Source organism: Phasianus colchicus, chromosome 22, assembly GCF_987193195.1.
Source record: "Phasianus colchicus chromosome 22, bPhaCol1.hap1.1, whole genome shotgun sequence".
Taxonomy (NCBI): Eukaryota; Metazoa; Chordata; class Aves; order Galliformes; family Phasianidae; genus Phasianus; species Phasianus colchicus.
Window position 1 is genome coordinate 2,127,118 of NC_143457.1, and position 15,908 is coordinate 2,143,025.

The following is a 15,908-nucleotide window of genomic DNA, read 5'->3' on the forward strand; positions in this document are numbered from 1 at the left end:
AGTGTTACAGAGAGCTACTATGTTGACTGTGGTTGTTTTTTTCTGTATCATAGGTTGTGTTAGCAAAACACGTGTATGAACAGGTCCTGCAAACTCTGGATAATTTAATTTACAATGAAGACTTGAACAAATTTCCAGCTGTTACTGCATCTTCGACTTGTCACAGTTCTCCGTCAGCATCAGCTCTTAGTACAGGCACAGAATTCTCAAGTGAGCGGAAGGAAAATGGCTTATTCAGCCACTCCAGTTTTAATTCTGTTCCAAACAAGTCATTGGCTATCAGAGAAACAAAGTCTTTCACTCAGATTCAAGCAAACTTCCACATCTCTGAGCTCCAGGTTCAGTTAAGTGGCGATCTTACACTCGGTGCACAAGGCCTTGTCAGCCTTAAGTTTCAGGATTTTGATGTTGAGTTTACTAAAGATCATCCTCAGACTTTGTCTATTCAGATTGCCTTGCGTTCACTGCTAATGGAAGATCTTCTAGAAAAAAAACCAGACTCTGTGTATAAGAATCTGATGGTGTCCCGTGGAGCACCCAAGCCATCCAGTTTAGCACACAAGGAATACCTTTCACAGTCATGTCCCTCAGTATCCAATGTTGAATATCCAGATATGCCACGCTCTCTGCCATCTCATATGGAAGAAGCATCCAATGTCTTTCAGCTTTACCAAAGACCAGTTTGTGCCTCACGTAAGAAGCAAAAAGAAGATGCTGATTCTGAATACCCCCTGACTCCACCTCCTTCTCCAACAGCAGATAGATCCAAGCTGCCTTGTGGAAAAAGTCACTTTGATGATTCATTAGTTCATATCAATATATTTCTAGTGGATAGGAAACATCCTGAGTTTTCCTCTCGCTATAGCAAGATTAATCGGAGCATAGATGTTGATTTCAATTGTCTGGATGTCTTAATAACTCTGCAAACCTGGGTAGTGATACTGGATTTCTTTGGGATTGGATCCACTGCTGATAACCATGCGATGAAGCTGCAACCTGAAGATACTCAGCACACATCTAAGTCAGAAGTAAATACCTCGTCTGTTTCTGCAGCCCAAGAGCCTGTAAACACTAAGCTGGATTTGAAGGTATCGTGCCTGAGATGCAAAATCATAATAATATTGTCTACCATAGAACTTCTGCTTTGTGGAAACTTAAGTCACAGTTAAAACAGTAGGTTTAGAATGTGTGTGTATCTGGGTTTTGTGGGGAAGAAGTTGCAGAAAAAAATTATTTGGAAATGGATTGGCTCCCTTGCTCTGTCATCCTCCGTACACATGTGTATATGTCTCTTAAAGAGAGGCTAAAGTAGTACATTCCATGTTCATCTATATGGAGCTCTCCTGGATAGAGTGAGAGCCTAGAGAAGTGCAAGTCCTGTGGGAGGTGGTTTTTATTTCCCTGGGGCAACACAAGGCAGAATCTCAATGTTGGCGATCTCTGAAGTAGTTACCTTTCCTTGGTGCTGACATGCTGGAAATTGGAACAGCTGTTCTGGGTGCTGTGGAGTGTACTTCAAAAACATATGCATATATATGCTTCTATAGTTTTATATACATGTATGTTTATGAATGTATAGACATGTATTAATATAGTCGCTGTCCAGAGGTGCTGTAGGAAACATCCCTGGAGGCATTCAAGGCCAGGCTGGTTGTGGCTCTGGGCAGCCTGGGCTGGTGGTTGGTGACCTTGCACGTAGCAGGGGATTGAAATTAGATGAGCATTATGGTCCTTTTCATCCCCGGCCGTTCAATGATTCTTTGTTAACAAATGTCAAATCTTGACAAAGATAACAGTGCTGGGATGTGTTGATAACCTGACTGTTCTAAGGTATTTGGGAGAATTTAGCCTGCAAACAAAAATGCAAAAAGGCTGCTTTCATCCATTGTCCTACTCAGATCATTCTTTGAGTTGTAATGAAATTGTCTTGGAAAAAAAACCCAACAGGACAGTCCAATTGTGAGCTCACACTGTGTAATACCAACCTGTTTCTTTTTGCTTGACCAGGTCCATTCTTTGTCTTTAGTACTGAACAAGACAACGAGTGAGCTCGCTAAAGCCAGTGTGTCAAAACTTGCAGCTCACTTGGAAGTAATTGGTGAGTAGATGGGAGATCTGAGGTTATGCATGATTTAAAATAAAAGGAGATGTACTTTTCAGTTGTGGTTTGAAGTGTTTTGTGTTTGCTGCTCATTGTTCTAGGTTTCTGTTTGTATGTCCTGTTTCCAGGGAATGTGATGCTTCTATTCCTCCCCATTGAGATATTTCAGGATTGACTTTAAATTCTTGCAGTCCTCCCAGTTGCGAGCAGCACAATAGTGTGAATTACTGTTTCAGAGGAAGAAAAGTTCACAGAGTGCTGTGATCACTGTGTGTGCAGATGATAGGGTTGCATTTGGGTTAATGTTTGTAGCAAATTCTTTCAGTATCAGGTTTTACATTTAATTAGTCCTTTGTTGAGTTACTTACAGTAGTTGAGCTTATTCCACAAGCTTATGGAAAGACTGGGTTTTCAGCAAGGTATGTTTGATGCTCACAGCTGTTTGGATCTTGTTTTGCAGATGGGGATTTAGCCCTGCAGGGAAGCATTGGAGGTCTGTCCTTAAGTGACCTTACAGCTCACGGGGAGTTTTACAGAGAACGTTTCACTACGAGTGGTGAAGAAGCACTCATTTTTCAAGCTTACAAGTATGAATTGAAACCTCTGGTTACTGGCCTGAGTCCTATTAACAAGATACTGTAATATAGGCTATATTTTTTTGTAACTGTTGAATTTATATACTGTGAGCACCAGTTAAATCCTGTTCATTATTGTTTTGTGAGTGAGTAATGAATGGCTCTATTTGTAAAGTGGTGTTAAGACAGAAAACTAAATTCTACTTTGGTCCTCTATCCCAGATACGGGCGGCCAGATCCATTGTTGCAGAGGGAGTGTGATATTCGTGTCACTCTCCGGATGGCATCTGTTCAGTATGTACACACCCAACGCTTCCAGGCCGAAGTGATTTCCTTCATTCAGCACTTCACTCAGCTTCAGGATGTCCTGGGCCGGCAGAGAGCAGCAATTGAAGGACAAACAGTATGTTGGGGTGTTGGTTTTTTTCTTTTCTATTTTTTCCCAGCAGACTTTTGTAAGTTGAAATGAATTTTTCGTAATGAATCCTTTTTTAAGCAGTGAGTTGTCACAGAGTCGTCTTATTCCTCTTCCAGCACAGTGTGGACAGTGCAATTTAATGTTGATTCTGGCACCTGTTGCACTGGTGTTTGCTGTTTCCATCAATCTTTTTGAATTGTACTTTGTTCTCTGCTGAAGAGTTCAATTTCCCTTTTAAACTTACTGTATAAAATCATTACAGCATTTTGTCTTAATTTTATAAATTGTGTTCCTGAATTCAGTACTAATCAGTGTGGAATAACCACCTATTTCCTGTAAACTTGAATTTCTAAATGTGTTTTACATGTAACAATGCCAAAAATCCCAAGAATCTCTTTCATTATTTTAATCTGAAAATGTTATGATAAACAATTTATAAAAGTACTAAAAAAAAAAAAACAGCAAAGCATGGAATGTGCTTCCAAGTTGCTTTGATGCTTGAACTATTTCAATATTTGTAGGGAACATATAAATAGGAGGGGGAATGGCTGTTTATGGGAGTGGATAGTGATAGGACAATGGGGAATGGTTTTAAACTGAGACAGGAGAGATTTAGGTTGGATATTAGGAGAAAGTTTTTCACACAGAGGGTGGTGAGGCACTGGAACAGGTTGCCCAAGGAGGCTGTGGATGCCCCATCCCTGCAGGCATTCAAGGCCAGGCTGGATGTGGCTCTGGGCAGCCTGGGCTGCTGGTTGGTGACCCTGCACATAGCAGGGGGTTGGAACTGGATGAGCACTGTGGTCCTTTTCAACCCAGGTCATTCTATGATTCTATGAACCAAGTTTTCAAACAAACGTTTTCTCTCTCTTAGGGCAGCCTGGTCTTGTGAGAGGTGTCCCTGCCTATAGCAGGAGGGTGGAACTAGATGATCTTAAAGGTCCCTTCCGACTCAAATCATTCTATGATTCTAGGTGAGAGATAAAGCTCAGCGAGCTTCCCGGGTTCTCCTTGATATTGAGGCTGGTGCTCCTGTGCTGCTTATACCTGAAAGCTCAAAATCCAACAGTCTTATTGTCGCCAATCTTGGAAAACTGAAAGTGAAGAACAGATTTCTGTTTGCGGGTATGCCAGGTACCTTCTCGCTGAAGAACAAGGTAAGAACATTACTTCTCAGTTTCCGTGCTTGGGACTTTTCTGGTTCTTCTCTCTATATTCTGGAGCTGGCTGCAGGTTCTTGTACCAGCTGCTCCGTTCTGCACATGCAGTGCTTGCTTGTTGAGGCCTTCGGGACAGTGGCAGATTGTGCTGATGGAGCTGGCCTTGTTGGAAAGCTGGATCAGCTGGGTGCACGCCTGCATGTGGGAACATAAAAGACTTTCAGCTAGACCTCCTTCTTCCATATAATAGCATAGAATGGAGATACTTCAGAGCTGAAAGTTGTTGGAAAATGCTGGAGAACAGAAATTGTTTTAGTTTGTTTTTTTTCTTTCTGCCTTTAATTAATGAAACCAAGTATGTGTGGTTGGTTTCACTAGGTGAAACCTAACGAAAGGCTTCCAGTATAGGTTTGAACCAAGGTTCTAAGTGCAAGAAAGGAAACTTTGAGGTTAGGAAAATCTATCTGGGAAGGGCTTCTAGCTCTAACCTGTGCAACAAAATGGGTGGTTGTTCTGGCTATCACTTATTCCCTTCTTAAAGAGGGGATGGGGCTCAAGTGACCTGCCATTGCTGCAGGATTTTTGTCCATTACTGCTGTATGATTAATACCTAACAATGCCTTTACTGAAAGACAGCATTAGATTGTAATACTGACTTGTCTTCTGAGTTCTGGTTGTCTTCTGCACTCTATTGTGCAGGTATATGTAAAGATTGATAAATGGAACATCCCCCAGATCATGTTGGGAGGGTACAGAAAATGTGTATGTAGCAATTTTATTTCATTTTAAAAGGACTGTGTTATGTAGCACTCAGATATTTGGTGTTTTAGAACAGAATAGACGTGTTTTAGTGTTGGGTGTTTTGATGCAGGGCTGGGTTTTGTTTTTCAGTTTTGCATTCTTTTGTTTTCATTTTTTTTCTCTGCCTTGTTTATTTTTTGAGGATCTGATTTTGCAAGGCAATGCATACAAGGATCCAGTTTTATTTGAGGTATTTCACATCTTTGTGATAGTGTTAAGGTCCTCCTCATTAACTAAAAAATCCTTGTGGAATTTAGCACTTAAAAAGTCCCTATCTACATTAATGTGTAAAGAATTTGCTGAATTCCATAACATTTTGAGTTGAATTTATTATTGTGTGCTGTTTATGCGTGTTTGAGGAGCTATTAATCTGGGTTTGCCTAAACTCATGGGTTTACAGATGATGTGATGTCTTCTCTTTGCATGTCCTTTGCAGTCTTGTTTTATAGGGCCATGCTAAATGCTCACATTTTCAAACTGTTGCTCTTGAAGTTTGCTTTTTTCTCTTCTGGACATTTTAAGAATAAGGATAAGGATTTTTTTACAGCTTTAACTCAGATCCTGCAGAAGAATTCTGGGACATGTTTTGATATCATGGCTGACACACCTAAAACAATATCACACACAGAAGTGTTTATTCCCTTACTCTAATAAATGTTAAATTGCTGACGTGGTCTTGCAGAAATCACTGCATATTGAAGATATTCTGCAAAACAGCTTTTAAAATATTTTTCCTATCTTTATTGTACAGGAATGCATGATATCTTGACAGTCTTAGCCCATTTGTGATGTTAATTTCATTTATATGGGATTTTTTTGGGAGCTTTTGTGAAAAAAAAAAAAAACAAACCATTTTGAATTATTTTCTCCTTGGGAATGTTTCACATTTTCCTCTTCCTTTGAAAATGCTTCTGAAATGATATATATAGCTTTAAAGGCAATGTTTTTTTCTGTGAAGGTGATAGGAGGAAAGCTTGACCATCTTTCTGCAGTGTAAAAAATAATGTAATTCACAGAAAACATTTATTTTTTGGTCAAGGACTTGAATGTATTGGGCCCTTAGTATTTAAAGGGGAAAAGCTATTGTTAATCATAGAATTGCTTTCATTAGCAGGATTCCGTTCAGTTTTCATCTCCTTTGGGAACTCCAAAGCACAGCATGAAGAAAACCACGAGTGCAGATGAATCCAAAGTAGTGATGGAAGGACTGTTCATGAAAAAGCCATCAGGAGGAAATGTTTCTAGGCTGAAGAGTGAGCTTAATTCATTGAGTAAGCCACAAGGACAGCAGTCCAAATTACCTGTAGTACCAAACCCTGAGAGCCCAGGTATGTTACGAACAGTAGGAACCCAATTTAGTTCTTTGTGTAGAATAATGCAGTGCTATTTCACATATACCTTGTGAATAGAAAGTGCTTGGTTTAAAGATTTTAGGTTTAAGAGTAAGTAACTTGTTAGTTTGTGTGGATTTGCAGCCTGAAGGACTAGAGAATTTTAGTGCAGTTTCTGGAAGAACATTGCTGCAGGTTGGGTGTGTTTTAAGATGGGTATTATGAACATAAGGAGTACTGGGGACTCATAGTTAAGTTCACTTTTACCCAAGCTTGGTATCTGATAGTTACAGATATTGATGAGTGTGAATAAATATCAGAATAACTTCCAGGAGAAACTAAATGTCTTTTTTTAGGTAAGTTGCATTAGTTTTGCAAATTCTTTATTTCTTTTTGCTTTATTTTTTTTTTTCTTGTTTAATGTGTTATCTCCTGTGCACTTGCAGAGGATCACATCTGCCTCTTAGACTGCATTGTGGTTGATCTGCAGGACATGGACATATTTGCTGCAGAGAGATACCCGAGAGAGTATTCCAAGGCTGTGGAAGACACAAGTACAGACTTGAGCTTTCCATCCTATTGTGTGAGGCAGACAGGAGGAAGTCTATTGAAAGAACCTTTCAGGCTGAAGTTGCAAGTAGAGAGAAACTTAGACAAGTGAGTTGATTCAAGTGGGATCTTTTTATGCTGTATAGGAAACACGCAGTGTTTCACATTCCTTCTTATGTGTCTTAGAGTATTCCCTGCTGTGTTGTAGTATCTTGAAAACCTGTTTCTTTTCTTTGCTGTAGAGAGCTGAGTCATGCAGTTGCAGACATATTGATACACGGCAGTCTCTCATCAGTCCATTGCTCTCTGGATTTGCCTAAATACAAACTGATACGTGGCTTGCTGGAGAACAACCTTGGGGAACCTATCGAGGAGTTCATGCGACCTTATGACCTGCAGGATCCAAGAATTCATGTAAGAGGAACTGCAGGTTTATGCAGTTGGAATTCTGCCTTGAAATACTACATTTCCTGACTGGGCACAGCATCTGTTAATTTGTTGTAGTGCATAAGGTGGACTAATCAATTTAAAAACAAGACATAAAAAACCTAACAGAGGAACAGTGAGAAACGTTCTAACCTGTAGATACTGCTGAGTGTTGAGAGTTTTATTTTGTAATACTTTTGTCCTTCCAACTGTGGCTTGCAGATATAAAACCATATTTCTGAGATTCTCAACTTCAGAAGAGATGTGAGAAATAGGTGCCATTGTTTGCCTTTGTTAGTTAATTTTTTAGATTAGCTCAATCCAAAAAAAAAAAAAAAAGAGAGAAAAAAGTTACATCTGTGAAAACTGTACTTCACTTCAGGACTTCAGGGCTTTTTTTGTCTGAGGTGTTTGTGCTCAGCTGTTATTGCAGCATGCTATCACCACATTAAGAAGCTTAAGATTTTTCCATAGGAATAGAACTTTTTGAAGAGATTTGAAGGTTCTCCTGTAAGCATGTGGAGAGTGATGGAACCTTTCCTATTGTGTCTGTGACGTTCTTAACGATTTATGAAGCTGCTTAAAAGATCAAATGGAACATTTAATACTTTTTGTTAAAACCCCTCATCTTACAAATCCAAAAGAAGAATTTCAGTAATAAAAGCAGAGCCTTTTTCTTTTTTGAGTAAGTTATCAATTATTGCCCATCATCTAGGGCTGTAGTTAAACACAGTCCATTAGGGAGAAGCGTGGGCAGCACCTGGAAATAATCATCATTTATCCTTATTAGTGGGAAGCATTGTTTTCACTTGATCTTGTGAGGCTTCCAGGCATTGTGTTGTACGACTGTAATTTTTGGAATGAAATGTGTGACCACAGCAGGGGAAGATGCTGCGAAATGTCTTTTTCTTTCTCTCAGCAATGTTTAATTAAACTCTTTAAAGGAGAAAGAGTCTGCAACTATTTGCATTTGTCCTAAATAATAAAATTTAGTTCAAGAATGAAATTTAAGCAGATGTTCTTAAAAAGAATGTTGGTCTTTGATGCTTTCAGACAGTTTTGAGTGGAGAAGTGTATACTTCTATGTCTTTCCTCGTTGACATGGTTAATGTCAGTCTGGAACTGATGGATCCAAAAGGAAAAGATGAGTGCAGCTCTTTAGCCAGGTATGAGTTTTCTTTTGTTTCTGAATGCATTATCTTAAACACTTCTTCATTATAGGACAGGAATTAACATAGTCATTAATTTAATAAATAAAACAGTAAATAACAAAACAGTATTTCTTAATTGGTGCCCAAATTGGCAGTTTGTATCTCTTTGGCATGAGATGGGACTATCATTGTTTGAAAAAATAAAGAGACGAGCACGATAACATGCATACTTCTTGGGTAAGTGGCATGGAGAAATAAATGAGCTACAAGATTCTTAGATATCTTCTTTTTATTCTCCTAGATTTGATTTTAAGAAATCGAAATTGCTTTTTGAAAGCTCCTCAAACAGAACAAAGTCTGTAAATTTGGTTTCCCATTCCATGATGGCGTTTGACACACGTTATGCTGGACAGAAATCCACAGCAGGCATGCCCAATGTGTTCAATTGCATCTTCCAGTCATCAAAGAATACTAGTAGTCCAGGAGCAATCCAAATTGAGTTGCATTACAGGTTGGTAGTTCTGTGATTTAATTACTTTTGTTGAAGGCATTTTTAATGTTTTGACCAAGTTGTGACCTGTTTGAATCACCACTGTTTAGAGCTGTATTTGCTTGTTAGATCTGGATGGAGTTTGTATACTTGTGTGCATTAATACATGCTGTGCAAAAGCTGTTTTCCAGTAGGTGGCACACTTCTCCTTCTGAGAGAATCAAATAAATACAGAAATTGCACTTTGTTCAAAAAGCAGTCTCTACATTCCCTGCTGTGTTCTATTCCGTGTTTTTTCTTCCTCATCTCAACTTCCAGGGATGCTGAAAAGCATCAGAAAGTGGATAATTGTTCCATTTCTTGTTTTGAAAATGGGATTATAAACAACAGTGTCGACATTTGACTTTATTGACATGATAGTCCATTGAGAGATGATAACTCTGATAACTGATGATAACTGACAGAAAGGAGGATGAGGTGAGATGAGGTCAGATCAGACTGACTGGCCCAGCTCACCTTTCCAACTGCTTTATGAGTTTGATACCTCCTGAAGCAGTTGCTGCAGCAACATGGGAAAAATCTGGGGACTGTGAAAAACTTTGAAGGTATTTGTTCTGAAATTTAAGGCCATAGAAGGGAATTAGTCATACGAATTTGAAGGATGTTTGATTACTTCAAATGCTTAAAAGATGTTTGCATTGAGAAAGGCTTCAAGATTTCGAGTTGAATAAAACTGAAATGCCATGGGATTTATTAAAACAAACAAATGAACAGCAACAGCAAAAAGCATCCTGGATTTTTCTGTGGTCCTTGATCCAGTATCTGCCTAGCTGGGAGGCTTGTTTGCTTAGCATAGCCTGATCTGTTTTATGAGTGATGGGTTCATGGAATTTTCTTCCCAAGTGTTTTGCTTTCAAATTTTAGGAGCATAAGCACATGTTACGTTTTTATTGGTGAGAGCATCCTTGGCACTAGATGGAAGCTATTGCAAAGCTCTGCAGTTCTGTTCTACTTGTTCGTGCCTTTTGGAGATATCCTGGAGAGCCAGGGAGGGTTAAAGGGTTTTGCTATTGGAAGCAACACAGGCAGCCTGCTTCTCACAAAGGAATGACACTTCTTCAGAGATTTAATAGTCTAGAATGTCTTGGATAGAAAATTGTTTCATGGAGTTTAAGCACTTAGATTATTTTTCGAGTTAGCATGACCAAATGTAATCAGGATCATAAAGTCAGACAGTTTTAGTCTCCCTAACCTATTCAGAATGTGATGCTGGAAGTAACGGTGGGCTAGCATTATTTCTGGATTGCAGAGAAGCTTCCTCTGCTACGAAATGCTGTCAGGGTGAGAGAAAACACATTGTGTGTCTGATCTTTCACAGGGGCATGCAGCCAGGGCTAGGCTTCATGTGCAGTGTGTTAGCTCTGATACTGAACAGATGTAAAACAATGATAATAACAGGTCTGGTTAAATGAACACTGAGATTATTGATATTAATTTGCACTGTGCAAAAGAATAAAAGGAGCTCTTAGAGTTTGTTCCATTGTTTTTCAGTTCACCTTTTGTATCACTGCAGCTTAGAAGCTGTTTCTTGCAATTGAGATATGTTTGCTTTCTGCATGTGCAGCAACTTAATGAATTTCAGTCTGCTTAAAAACTTATTTTTAAAGGCCAGACACTTTCTGAATTATGTGTACTCATATAAAGTTCCATGTTCTTAATACTACTACTCCCCATGTTTTAAATAAAAGCAAAATATGAAGTTTATAACTATGCTTCTCTGTTTTGAATAGGTCTACTAAGGATTCCTCCAGTTTCACAGTAGTACTGAACAATCTCCGTGTGTTTTTAATATTTGACTGGTTGTTACTGGTTCATGACTTTCTGTATACTCCTGGAGATACCAAAAAGAGGGAAAATGTCCTTTCTTCCCGGCAACGCACTTACAGCAGTGAAACAAGTGTGGTTCCAAAAGCAGTGAAAAGTGGAGTAGTTACAAAACGTTCATCACTACATGTGTCTACAGAAAAACAGCTGGAAGTTAAGGTCAACGTGACAGGTAAATGGGTTCTTTTTTACAGTGCTTTACAAGAGCTTAAAGGTACTTAAGATTTTCTTATTATTATTCATCATTCTGTTTTGTTAAGGAACTGAATTTGTGGTTGTTGAAGACATGTCTTGTTTTGATACGAATGCAATTATTTTGAAGGGGACCACTGTTCTCACTTACAAGCCCAAGTTGTTGGATCGTCCTTTCTCTGGTAGTTTGTTTGGCATTGAGGTAAGTAGAGATAAACTTCATTTTGTAAAGTCTCTCAAATTAGATGAATTTATGAGAATACTTGATGTACATACATAGCAGGAGTAGTCAGTAGATAATATCTAAGGCATGTTAATTCCCCCTCAAGTGCTCTAGTTTTAAGAGTGAACTTATATTGTTTGTGCTTGAAATACTTGACTGTAATTTCAAAATACTGCTAAGAGTTCAGCTTCCATACATCAGCTGGCAAATTAGTTGAAAGCTGGGGCTTGACTAGATAGGCAGAAGTCAACATGTCCAGTAAAGGCCTGTAGGCTGAGTTCATGACTGATTTGCAGAGAATAAGCAGTACCATGTCATTGGAATATATGTGAGTTGGAATTTGGAGTATGTGAAGTGATCCTTGAATCCTGTTCAGCAAAATCAGACCACAGCTGGAGAGAGCTGTGGCCAGGTTTGGGAGAACTGACTTGAAGAAGCTCTTAAAAATATAGGAGTGCAGTGAGAACACTGCTGTATATAAGTATGTAGTTGTAGCTGTATAAAAGTATGGAGTATAAAATATATCTGGCATAATATATCAGCAAAGCCTAAAAGAATTTACTTCATCTAGAAAAAGAAGGCTGGGCAGAGGTGTGATAAATCTTAAATGATTTTTGTAGACCAAAGAATAAAGCGCTTTCCATATCTGTGGTGGGAGTTGTGGAATTAAGCCCAGAAGTAAATAGTTGGTTGGGTTTCAGAATCTTTTTTTCTTGGGTTTACAGAATTACAGGTCATTGGAATAAATTGTCTGGAAAGCTTTTGGAGCTTCTCTTAGAGTTCACAAAGGAATTGCTATTGTCTGTAGAGAACAGTTTGGCTATAGTTCATATACTTTTTGTGGTTGAGAGTCAATCTTTGATTTTAAAGCCCAGGTATGTTAGCTTGCACTTTCAGATTCTCATTTCTGTATTTTTTTGCCCAATTTTTAACTTCTAGGTATTTTCATGCCGGTTAGGGAACGAACAAGAGACTGCACTGTCAATTATTGATCCAGTCCAAATTCAGGTGGAACTCGTTGGGAACGCTTCCTACCCGAGTGGTTCGGGGCTGTTGGATGCTTTCAACAGTGAAGATTTCCCCCCTATTCTAGAGGTAACATCAGTGGGCTGAATGAGACCGTATGCAGTGCAGAGCACAATAACGTGAACCTTGTGCAGATTTCTCATGCAAGAGAATCCAGTGAGTAGTTTCAGAAGAAAGGAAGAGCAGTTTTTATTAAAGAGGAAAGGGCAAACACGCAGCCATGCAAAAAATGCTGTTAGTGACAAGGAGCACAATGAGTACTGGGATCTCTTATAGAAAATAATAGTGAGGAAAAAAATGGTGGGCATGTAATTTAGACATATTAGACAGATACTAATAACTAAAAGAAATAATTGTTTATTTTCTGTATCTAATAATTATTGTTTATTATTGCGAGGGGAAAAATATTTAGAAGTTTCTTTTTCCCATTACACAAAAGCAAAATATTTTCCCCCACCTCCAACTTTTGCTTTAGATATTAAGAAGGTAATAACAGAAACGTAATAATTTTATTACTGGAGCTTTAAAGCATCTTCATCGTATGTTAGTATTAAATTTTGTCTTACCTTTTGCTGCCCAGAGAGGTTGTGGATGCCTCATCCCTGGAGGTGTTCAAGGACAAGTTGGATGGGGCCTTGGGCAGCCTGGTCTGGTATTAAATGGGGTTGGTGGGAGGTTGGTGGCCCTGCCTGCAGCAGGGGGATTGGAGCTTGGTGATCTTTGACATCCCTTCCAACCCAGGCTATTGTATGATTCTATGAAAATATTTGTTATTAGTCAAAGTATACAAGAAAAATGAAAATGGAAAATCATAGAATCATGTCACAGAACGACCTGGGTTGAAAAGGACCTTAAAGTTCATTAAGTTTCAACCCCCATGCTGTGGGCAGGATCACCAGCCACTAGAGCAGGCTAAGATAACTGAATCTTGTTTTTTTTGTTTGTTTGTTGTTTGTCATTAGATTCAATTGCAAGCATTGGATATTCGACTGTCCTACAATGATGTCCAACTGTTCTTGGCAATTGCTAAATCAATTCCTCAACAGACAAGTGCAGCTATGCCTGACTCCAGTGCATCAGTTGCCGAGAGTACTACTAACCCCAGTTCATCACTGGTGGCTGAGCCTTCTTGCTTGACAAGTGAAAACAGAGAGATACCCAAGCGTGTGTTGGATCCTGTTCTTGGTAGGTTTTTATCTCTTGTAGCTGCTGCAGCTTACTGTTCTGTTTTGGCACACGCTTTTTTTTCTTTTTTAAAGCAGCACTGAATCTTACGCTTTTTCTGCAGCTTAAATGAAATAAAACCCATTTTTCATTCAGGTGTATTTTATTTTAGAAATAAAAACAAGTAGATAGCTGTCAAGGATTTATAATTGGCTGAGTGTTTAATTGCAGAGGTGCAGCTGGCTCGCCTTCAGGACTTGGGATTCGGAATGGGAGACTGCCGCAAAGCTCTTCTGTGCTGCCAAGGTAAGCTTAGATATTCAGAGTTGGCCTTTGGGATTCTTCCTGCTACCAAACTTTCAGACTGTAAGGTAGTTGATGGGCAGGCAGTATTTCCTTCTCTGCTTCACTTTGGTCTGTTATTACCCCCGTTAGCTCTGTGTTGACATCTTCTTAAGCAGTCTCATTTTTCTGTCCTACTAAATACCACTCTCCAAAGGTTCTTCTTGGCTCTTGAGGTGTTGTGTGGGGCATGTGGGTGGATTTCTCTGCTGTTGTTTTTCTCTCATGGTGTACCTATTTCTTAGCATTATCCATCTCTGCAGAGCAAGTATTTTCGTCTCTCCCTTTTGAATGATAGGTTTTACTTATTTGTACATACAATACATGGAAAGAAAATGAAGGTTAATTTTCATAGGCACTGTCTTGTTTCCCACCTTATTTATAGGTTTTTATAGCATTTATAAAGATTTATGTCATGTTAACTCAGTTTGCCAACATCAAACACAGTCTTTACGCTTAGAAAACACCACTGTATTTGTAATCTTACCACGTGTGTGTTTGAATAGAGCACATTCGGGGTACTATTTTTGTTTTGCTATGCATTTTAAGGGAGAGGCAGTTAATTTGTTAATCTGTGTGATTTTCGAATCATCATCTACTTTCTAAATGGATCATCCTTGTTTTGAATGTTTGGTTTTATTTAAGGTGACTTGAAAAAAGCAGCAAGTTGGCTGTTTAAGAATGCTGAACCTTTGAAATCACTTTCCCTGACTTCGTCTGGTCGAGACAATCAAGGGATTGTGCCTTTTCAGTTCATCTCTGGGGTGGAAATCAAGGCAGAAAGTATATGCATCTGCTTTATTGATGACTGCATGGACTGTGATGTTCCCCTTGCTGAGCTAACGTTCTCACGTGAGTATCTGTTTTGCAAAGTGAGTTGCATAAAATTTACTGTATATATATGTGCATATAGGTCATATATGAATATGACAAAGCTTTCCATTCATTGCTTATTAACAATGCAGGAGAAACTTGATCGTGTTTGTTTTGCACATTGTTCGCTTTTCTGGCAGGTTTGAATTTTCTCCAGCATTTGAGGGCCAATCCTGAAGGCTGTGCTCATTTTACCCTCTCTGGGGATTATTATAACCGTGAGCTTTCAGGTAAAGTACCTGGGGTTTTGTTGTTTATGTAAGTTTAGGGAAAAAATCTTGTGTACTACGGGAGCCTGAAATTCACCTAACGTGAGATGAATACAAGGGAATGCAGTGTGGATACGATCCTGGACAAGAAAGCCTACCTTGATATGTGAAGGAAGAGTGAGGAAAGTGGAGAGTTTGCTGATAAAAAAAAAAGTTACTTAAGTTTTTGGTTGTCATTACAAAAGAATCATAGAATCACAAGGTTGGAATAGATGATCTTGTAGGTCCTTTCCAACTGTCCCGTCACCATTGCTACCTACTAAGCTACTAAACCAGTTTCCAATTCAGTTTTCTAGTTGAAGATGTTAAAGAAGTTGAGGGTACTGATGAGACTGAAGGCAATGGATTAACATAGTAAGACTATTGCAATTTATATTAATAGAAACAGTAATTTCCTATTAACGCTCCCCTCAGAAGTACAGTATTTCTGCAAGTCTCTACGTATACTCTCCACTGGTTTAAGTGGAGGGTTTGGAGCAGCTTTCTGTTAATGACCAATTTGAACCTGTTGGTTTACAAGTTCGTCTTGAATGCAGGGACCTTATTATTGAGGTTGTATCATTAAACTCTAAGGTATGTTAACAGCATTCCAATGTGGCCTTCAAATGTGTAATACGTGTGATGTGTTGGCTTTGTTCTCAGGCTGGGAGCCATTTATTGAGCCATGGCCATGCTCAGTTTCTTGGCAGCAGCATGCTTCAAGCCGCCTCCACCCTTCCAGATTGAAGCTGGAAGTAAAGGCCAAACACCGTTTGGATGTCAACATTACCTCTGTTTTCTCAGGTATGTAGGAATATTCCCTGAGAGCATCACTGTATAGTCTTAATTTTCACTTTACTAAAACAACAGGTAGTTCTCATTGAACCTTGCTGGTGTCCTATGGATGGAGGAAGGGAGGTTTGGCATGAGTCCCCAGGTACTTGAGATAATATT

General features: G+C 39.0%; 1 protein-coding gene across 5 annotated transcripts in view; it reads left to right on the forward strand.

Moving 5' to 3' along the window:
• VPS13D (vacuolar protein sorting 13 homolog D) overlaps positions 1-15,908 on the forward strand; it is an 89,701-nt gene that overhangs the window by 17,074 nt on the left and 56,719 nt on the right. For 3 of the 5 annotated variants that reach the window (XM_031613592.2, XM_031613594.2, XM_090123108.1), the window contains exons 21-38: positions 54-1,088; positions 2,008-2,098; positions 2,562-2,688; positions 2,899-3,079; positions 4,069-4,251; positions 6,167-6,383; positions 6,833-7,043; positions 7,178-7,349; positions 8,415-8,527; positions 8,814-9,023; positions 10,793-11,058; positions 11,147-11,280; positions 12,241-12,396; positions 13,290-13,512; positions 13,723-13,797; positions 14,479-14,685; positions 14,847-14,936; positions 15,618-15,758. In XM_031613592.2, coding sequence (XP_031469452.2) covers positions 54-1,088; positions 2,008-2,098; positions 2,562-2,688; positions 2,899-3,079; positions 4,069-4,251; positions 6,167-6,383; positions 6,833-7,043; positions 7,178-7,349; positions 8,415-8,527; positions 8,814-9,023; positions 10,793-11,058; positions 11,147-11,280; positions 12,241-12,396; positions 13,290-13,512; positions 13,723-13,797; positions 14,479-14,685; positions 14,847-14,936; positions 15,618-15,758 — 3,832 coding nt within the window. The remainder of the gene's footprint in view (positions 1-53; positions 1,089-2,007; positions 2,099-2,561; positions 2,689-2,898; positions 3,080-4,068; positions 4,252-6,166; positions 6,384-6,832; positions 7,044-7,177; positions 7,350-8,414; positions 8,528-8,813; positions 9,024-10,792; positions 11,059-11,146; positions 11,281-12,240; positions 12,397-13,289; positions 13,513-13,722; positions 13,798-14,478; positions 14,686-14,846; positions 14,937-15,617; positions 15,759-15,908) is intronic. The other 2 variants (XM_031613593.2, XM_031613595.2) reach the window with 1 other exon arrangement.